The sequence below is a fragment of the Auxenochlorella protothecoides genome, assembly GCF_000733215.1.
Source record: "Auxenochlorella protothecoides strain 0710 unplaced genomic scaffold scaffold56, whole genome shotgun sequence".
Classification (NCBI taxonomy): Eukaryota; Viridiplantae; Chlorophyta; class Trebouxiophyceae; order Chlorellales; family Chlorellaceae; genus Auxenochlorella; species Auxenochlorella protothecoides.
The window spans coordinates 326242-333643 of NW_011934204.1; the positions used below are offsets into that span (position 1 = coordinate 326242).

At 62.7% G+C, this 7402-nt stretch overlaps 4 protein-coding genes across 4 annotated transcripts in view; all 4 read left to right on the forward strand.

Annotated features, from left to right (window-relative positions):
* Nucleotides 1-1096, forward strand: part of F751_5088 (COP9 signalosome complex subunit 1) — a gene marked incomplete at both ends in the record, with an annotated part of 3720 nt that extends 2624 nt beyond the window's left edge. Inside the window, 3 exons of the mRNA XM_011398831.1 lie at nt 7-120; nt 240-310; nt 535-1096. Coding sequence (XP_011397133.1) covers nt 7-120; nt 240-310; nt 535-1096 — 747 coding nt within the window. The remainder of the gene's footprint in view (nt 1-6; nt 121-239; nt 311-534) is intronic.
* Nucleotides 1097-1630: 534 nt separating this feature from the next.
* F751_5089 (hypothetical protein) lies at nt 1631-2708 on the forward strand (the record flags this gene model as incomplete). The annotated part of the gene is made up of 3 exons (XM_011398832.1): nt 1631-1690; nt 1917-2078; nt 2298-2708. 3 exons carry the CDS (start codon nt 1631-1633, stop codon nt 2706-2708), a joined length of 633 nt encoding a protein of 210 aa, XP_011397134.1.
* Nucleotides 2709-3494: 786 nt separating this feature from the next.
* F751_5090 (Peptidyl-prolyl cis-trans isomerase NIMA-interacting 4) lies at nt 3495-3980 on the forward strand (the record flags this gene model as incomplete). Its single annotated transcript, XM_011398833.1, has 3 exons — nt 3495-3581; nt 3695-3802; nt 3906-3980. Coding segments are annotated over 3 exons (270 nt in total), but the record flags the coding sequence as incomplete, so codon positions are not given.
* Nucleotides 3981-4962: 982 nt separating this feature from the next.
* F751_5091 (CWF19-like protein 2-like protein) overlaps nt 4963-7402 on the forward strand; it is a gene marked incomplete at both ends in the record, with an annotated part of 5046 nt that continues 2606 nt past the window's right edge. The window contains 5 exons of the mRNA XM_011398834.1: nt 4963-5040; nt 5338-5490; nt 5619-5706; nt 6734-6844; nt 7071-7262. Coding sequence (XP_011397136.1) covers nt 4963-5040; nt 5338-5490; nt 5619-5706; nt 6734-6844; nt 7071-7262 — 622 coding nt within the window. The remainder of the gene's footprint in view (nt 5041-5337; nt 5491-5618; nt 5707-6733; nt 6845-7070; nt 7263-7402) is intronic.

Sequence of the window (7402 nt, forward strand, 5' to 3'; positions counted from 1 at the left end):
ACGCAGGACATCGCTACGCATGGGGCCATGTGTGCGCTGGCGTCCCTGGATCGGCCGGCCCTGCAGAGCCTGGTGATCGACTCGCCGGGATTTCGGGAGCACCTGGAGTCGGTGCCCGAGGTGGGCGCCGTACGGGGCTGGGCGCGGTTTCCTTGTAGCCCCGGCACTTTGGTGGGTGGGAGACGTGTGGCACGGCGCATCGCTGAAACTCAGCTCATCTCCTCCTCTACCCCGCCCAGATTCGCGACGCCGTGAACTCCTTCCATGCCTCGCGCTTTGCGGACTGCCTCCGGCACCTGGAGGCGGCGAGGTGGGCGTGCTTGGTTTGAGGACTGAGGGCATGATACTGCACCAGCCTGGCATTGGGCGACAGCGGAAGTGGTGTCATGCGGCCACCCTTGGGAACGCATTGCAGCGCGGTCCACTCTCCTCGATCTGTTCCAGACGACACCATCCTTGGCATGCGAATCTGCGCCATCAACCCCTTTGCCTCCCAGCCTCCCTTCTTCAAGCAAACTCCCTCGTGTTCCACAGGCCCGGCATGGAGCTGTCGCCGCACCTGGCCCCCCACCTCCCCGCACTGTTCAAGGAGATCCGGCGCCGGGGTCTGGAGCTCCACGCCCGCCCCTATGCCACCCTGGCCCTGTCCGGCATGGGCGCCGCGCTGGGCCTGATCCCCGCCGATCTGGAGGCGGAGCTAGAGGCGCTGATCGTGGGCGGGCGGCTGTCCGCGCGCATCGACGGCGCGGCGGGCGTGCTGCGCGCGCACCGCCCCGACGCGCGCGCTGGGGCGCTCGGTGCCGTCCTGGCGGCGGGAGAGGAGTTTGTCGCGGCCAGCCGGCTCCTGGCGCTTCGGGCCTCGGTCCTGCAGCACGGTCTGGTGCAGGTACTTCTTGTGGCTGTCTATGTGGAAGAATGGGGGGAGGGCACGGGAACCGAAGGTGGGCACGGACTGGTGCTGCGCGCTGGGAGTTGGACGCTGGGCATGTATGCGTGGCGGCGCACATGGGCGGCGTCGACACTAGGGTTCAATGTAGTGTGTGCCGCGCTGTTGGCCCGGCATAGCTGTGGGGCCGGGGCTGGCACCGAGGGCTGAAGGCGCACCGGGCAATGGTGCAGGCGAGAAACTACATGTTATCAAGCGCAGAGCCTCCCACATGACACTCGCCCGATGCCAGAGGAGCCTTGGCGCTGGCCCGGGAGCTGGAAGGGGGGATGCGCAGCGACATCCCAGGCAAAGGGACAGGTGACGCTCTCGGGAAGGAGTGGTGGCATGAAGATGAGGCGCGCAGTCGCAGACAGAGTGCATGCTAATCACATGCATCTCTTTCCCTTGCAGGGTACTGAGCTCGTGAAGGGGCTTCCCTGTAGATTTATACATTGACTGTTCGCATTTGTTGATGAACCAAGGGTGACTAAGAAATCAGGGTGTCTATGCAGGAAAACTGCAAGAGGGTTGTACTTTACCATGCAGGACCTGTCGGGGTTGCGCGCTCATGCTTTCCCCCGAAATCCACGTTGTACCAACAAACCAGCCCTTCAACCCCTGCATATGTGGTGATCATGCCACCTACATTACCTTCCTCCTCGAACAGTCCCGGGCCTGCCTCGAATCCATATTCCTGCAACCATGGCGAAGGCCGTCGACAAGCGTCAGGCATACAGCATTATCGGACTTGCCGCACTGCAGGTGACTGCAGACGCCGTGGGAGGGTCTAGTGGAGTTCCGTATGGGAACTCGTGCTCTGCCAAGGGCACTGGAGTCGGGAGACCACTCTTCATGTTGGAGAAAGGGCTCATGCTCTCGGTACTCGAGCGTCAGGGCTCCCGTCTCCACCTGCACATTCGGCCGCCCACGGATTTGCCGGTACTCTACTTCCTTCCCTGCCTTACCCATTCTTCTTCACCACAAACAGGTCATTTTCCAGGTCGTCATCGGCGCCGTGACGGGCACCAAGCTCGACCAAGGGGATCTGTGCCAGCTCAACCTCGACCCACAGAGCGGCCGGGTGTGCGATTTCGTGTACAACACCGTGGGCTTCGGCCTGCTGTTCTCCCTCATCCTGATTGGTACAGTGGTGAGTGGGGGTTGTTTTCGGGACTGGGGTCTGTGTAGAGGCTCTGTGCTGCTTGCTGCACAGCTTCCTGGAGAACTGGGGCTGGCCAAACGCCCCAATGGCCCTTGTGGCGAGGTGATCTGTGGGCTCCTCCCTCACAACAACCACTCCCTCCTTCACGGCAACCACTTCTGCCCGCACTTCACCCCTGATGTGTTTGCCTCTCCCCCTCCCCGACAGTACTATACCCTAGCCAAAGCCCGTCCCGGGACCCTCACGGCAGGGGCCACCATCGGCCTGGCCGCCTACGCTTTCTTCTGGTACCTGGTGTTCTCCATCACCATCTCCATCCGCGGCCGGCAGGCGACCGATGCTGGGCAGCCTGGCACCGTGGACCGTAACACTGTGGTGGGCCTGTCCTGGATCGTGACCTTTGCATTCCTGGCCATCGCCATCCTGGCCATCTGGGAGCGCCACGTGAACAAGCTGCCCGTGGTGGACGATGAGCTCAAACGCTCCTTCCTGTACAAGGTGGAGAAGGTGTCCTCCAGTGGCTCCGGCAACTCGCCCAAGGCTGCGGCCGAGGTGGAGTCGCGGTCCCTGTCCACCGTCCAGGAGGCGCATGAGGGGCTGAAGGCCAGGCCCCAGTGAGGGGCGGCGCTGTGATGGAGGGGCCAGTCGGGCGCCGGTGGGTCCCGCGTAGGGCTTTACGACCTACCCCCTTCCTGAAGCTTGACCCGGTCGGGTCGATCCTGCAGCGCCCAGCTCCGAAAACCGAGGCTCAAGACGAAACTCACCAGTGTTACTACTATGTTCCTGCTCTGCGTATGTGCTCTGTATGTTTGAAGCAGCTATGACGCTCCTGAGCACATGCCCCTTGCCCGTTGCCGCGCGTGCCTGTTCCATGAGGCATGTCCCCCTATGTATTACATCTCTCATGAAGTCTTTCTGTGTCGAAATTGGGTGATGCGGTCTGGCCAGGGAGATTTCGGCGGAATTGCAGTTGGCAGAGAAGGGTCGAGGGTTGCCTGGCGGTGTTGTGTATAACTCGAGGGTTATGGCAGCACGTGGTCGTCCCCCTTCAGGCGCGCTTGCGAGCAGGCAATGGTTATATACCTCGGCAAGCACACGCCAGACGTGTGAACTGGCCAATGTCCGAGTCGTGATCGTGTGACCGCCTTGCTATTAATACAATTTCGATGGGACGCGCTGCGAAGTGCGGAAATGCTGGTGAGAGTGTACATACCTAGCTCTGAGCTCGGTTAGATCTGTGTACATGATGAGTCGCTTGGCCAATGTGGGTGGCCCCATCTCACGCTATTCAATAAATGCTGAGTGTTACATTACAGGCCTTTTGCATTTGAGTGTCGCATTCCTCATTGGTGTACAGACTCGGCGCCGTCCGGTCCGGGTGGTGCTCTGAAAGGAGCAGTAGCGGTCAAGGTTCGGCACATCTTGTGCGAGAAGCAGAGTAAAGCATTGGAGGCTCTCTCCCTCATCCAGGCTGGGGAGCCATTCGATAAGGTGTCAAAGGATGGCACTTTTAGATGGCTGGACTACAGCAGGGGCATGCCATCTGTGCGTCCCAGCATCTTCATGACCGGCTGGTACGACTCGCTCTTCTTCCCACTCCCCAGGTGGCCAGAGAAGTGAGTGAGGACAAGGCCAGACAAGGAGGCGACTTGGGGTGGAAGACACGCAAGGAGGTTGTCGCATCCTTTGCTGACGCTGCATTCGCCCTGAATGTAAGTAGAGGCGCAAAAGCGCCCCATTCTGATTTATTGATGGTTCTTTGGCATGTTAAGTTCCCAATACCTGATCCTCACTTCTCACACGCGTTCTGTGCAGGTGGGGGAGATGACACGGCAACCTGTCCGGACCGAGTTTGGATATCACTTGATCCTCTGTGAGGGGAGGAAGTAGAGTCGGTGACGCACATCCAGCAGCACTTGCATCTTCTGTCCATCCACATAGAATGACGGATCCCAGCACTGATTGAACCTATGCCAGCGATGTTTGATGACTGATACTTTCAAAAAGGCCGCACAGCACCTGACTTGTGTGGAATGATTTTGTCTCCACACCATGTTGAAGTGACAGTTTCCTGTTTACCAGCTCTTGAAAGTGTCAAGCGTACTCTGCTGAGTTCTTTGCAGCGTTGGACAATGTTGCTGAGGACTCTCACCCAGATGAACTTTCAGATTCTGGACACAGAATGTATGGGTGCACGATTTGCCCTTTCCATCATTTCTGGTGAACTCAGCACGGCGCTGGCAGTGCCCATGGCACAGTCATGGAAGTGATTCTGGCATCATTGTCTGTCTATAATGGTGTGCTTGCCTCTTTGGAGAACTTCAAGCCCTCCTCCAATGAGAAGAGGCTGTGCAGGGCGTATAACAGTGCGTGCCGTGCATGCTCACCAAGGCCTCACCGCTGAGGCTCGACGTAAAATCTTAGACTAAGGTATGGTGCCACCATTGCGCATCGGACCGAATTGACTTCAGAAAATCGGATTGACTCCTCGGTAACTCTATAAAAATGGACCTGAGAATGGCAGGGAGCCGCATCCACCCCAACTCGCACATCGTTGCGCGCGATTCCGACACTGCATCCATTCAGCGCAAGAGTGGCACAGCTGATACGTACAGACCAAGAAGCCATTGCTGAGACCAGCAACAAGAAAAATGTATCAACCACACCCTTCTTTGTGAATGTGATCTCTGATCGTGCTCGACAGCATGCTGGGAGGTGTGCGTGTTGTATCCAGGGACGAGGTCGAAGAGCGGGCCGCAACTGAGAAACGAGCAAAAAAGAAGCATTCCTCGAATAAGAAGAAAAAGGAGAAGAAGGTGTGCTTGCGGGGGATGTGGGGTGGGTCGGTGCTACATTCGCCGGTCCTTGCACAATGCTCAGGTCCGTCTCGGTCTTCCTGGGTGTCGTGCAGGAGAAGAGAGACAAGCACGAGGGAAAAGGCTCTCATCGCGTGAGCAGCAGCGATGAGGAGAGGTCAGAGGCTCCTGCGCCCAACTCCGCCGGCCTCGTCAGGGAGGATTGGATGACAACCCCAGCGCCGGCCGCAGCAGGTCCACCCGCATCAGACAAGGCCCCAAAGGAGTCCCAGAGGGAGGACCCTGACGCAGTCAAGATCCATGTGAGAAGGGCTGGCGTCGTTGCACGGAAGGTGCCATGGCTTCCCCCATCTCCTGGACATGTTGCTGCAGATTGCAGCACGCCGGGCCTCCTTTCCATCCCCTGATCACGGCCTCCTCAATGGCAACAGGCGCGAGAGCTGAACCCCTACCTCCGAGACGGTGGCAGCGGCGTCCCGGAGGAGGGCGAACCTCCCCCGCCCAGGGCTCGAGGGGTGGCGGATGGCGGTGCCAGCTGGCGCCTGAAGGCACTCCAGCGAGCCAAGGCCGCCGCGGCTGCAGAGGTGGGCGGCTGGGCGGTGGTGCACGGCTGGGTTGCTGCGAGGACCGCCGCAGGGCTCTGGCCCAGCGGCTGTGATGTGGGGCGAGGAGTTGAGTGTGCAGCTGACCACCGCCTTCCCACCCCTCGCAGGGCAAGGACTTCCGCGCCGAGGTGGCGGAGCGCTGGGGTTCTGTGGCCGAGCTCACCACAGGCCTGCAGTCGCACAGGGCTGCCCACGGTGAGGCAGCAGAGTAATTAGGATGGGACGGGGGCAGGGCATCTCCCGGCGCGCCGGAAACGCCAAGGCGCCTGGCTGTGACGGCATGCCACCGGCTCTGGCCTCTTGGGTGTGGACTCAATTCATGCACCCCATGTCTGCAGGCAACGCCCACCTGCACGCCGCCAGGGACCGCTCGCGCGCCAGCGGGGGCGGGGACAGGCCGGGCCGGGGCCGCGGCGACTACCTGGATGACGTGCGGAGCGACCGCAGCCAGATGAAGAGGCCAACGGATGCCGGTGCCGCGGGTCTGAGCTGGAGGTGGGCGTGGCGGAGGCCTGTATGCCTCGGAGAGTGGGCACTGGTGGAGTATGATCCGCAGCATGCTGGTCTCATGCCACTTTGGTGGGGGGCAGGCATACCTAGTAGCGGGGCGGGGTGGGGATGGAGCTCAAGAATCGTGTCGTAAACCCCGGCAGGAAGGAGCAGCGGGATGGGGCGGCGGGCTCCGCGCAGCGGCAAGGACCTGCGGGACGGGACGGCGTCGGGGGCCGGAGCGCAAGCGCTGCAGAGGCAGCGCCGCAACGAGGGCCGCTCTCGCCTGCCGAGCGGCCGGGCGGAGCCGGCAAACCCGGGTCGGACCGGGCCCCCTCGGGCGGCCCCAAGCACGAGGCGCGAGTCCAGCGGCCGAGTCGGCCGCCGCTACGGCACGCGCAGCAGGCGGAGCTGCTGTCCTCGGCGGCGCGCGCCCTCAATGCCTTTGCCGACGATGGAAGCTTCATGGCCGGCCTTGCTCGCGGCGGCGACGGCGGCGGCGGGGCGGCGCCCGCAGCGCGGCAGAATGCGAACTCAGGCCTGGCGACGGCGAGATCAGAGACGCCGGGGCCGAGGAGTCGCACCCCCTCGCCCTCGCCACCCGCCCCTGCCCGGCCAGCTCCCACGCCAGTGGCGCCGGAAAGGCCGCCGGCAGCCGCCGGGAACCTGGGCGCCGCAGCCGCCCTGCGCGCGCGCCTGCTCGGCCGGCCGCTCCCCGCCGCCGTGCCTGAAGGAGTGCAAGGTGCTGATGCCGTCGAGGCGCTGCCCCTGGTGGACGCGCGGGGCCGCGCCGTGCCTGGCGCCTTTGGCCGCGAGGTGGCCGGCGCCGGCGCCGTGCCGGCAGGTCAGGGCGTGGGTTGGTTGAGGTGCTATGGGCGAATGATGGCAGAAGGGAATTAGTTCTGGGCTGGGGCCTGGGGCCCAGCGCACGCCGTGCCTTCGATCCGACAGACTATGCCCGACACTGGCCTCGAGGCAATGGGCTGGCTTGCGCGCCCTGCCAGTTAGCAAGGCATGCAGCCCGTGACGCCGCGCCCTCCTCACACACCTACCCCCCCCCACACGCCCAGGCAAACGCCCGGCCAGGAAGCTGGAGCGGTACGAGGCGGGCCAGCGCAGCCGCTACTTCGCGGACGACGATGCCGCAGACCTGGCCACGCTGGTCAAGCGCGCCAAGCACGGCGGGGAGGCCGACCTGGATCGCAGCCTGGCCGCGGGCATTGCGCGCTCCGCGCGGTACAAGGCCACCGACCTCGACCCCGGTATGGAGAGAGAGGGAGAGGTTTGTGGGGGAGGGGGCAAGCAAGACCGGGCAGCCCTGCCGGCTGGCGATGATGGGGTGAGTGCATTCTGGGGTCTATGTCTGCCTGGCTCTGGATGATGCACGCCCCCGAAGCAGCCA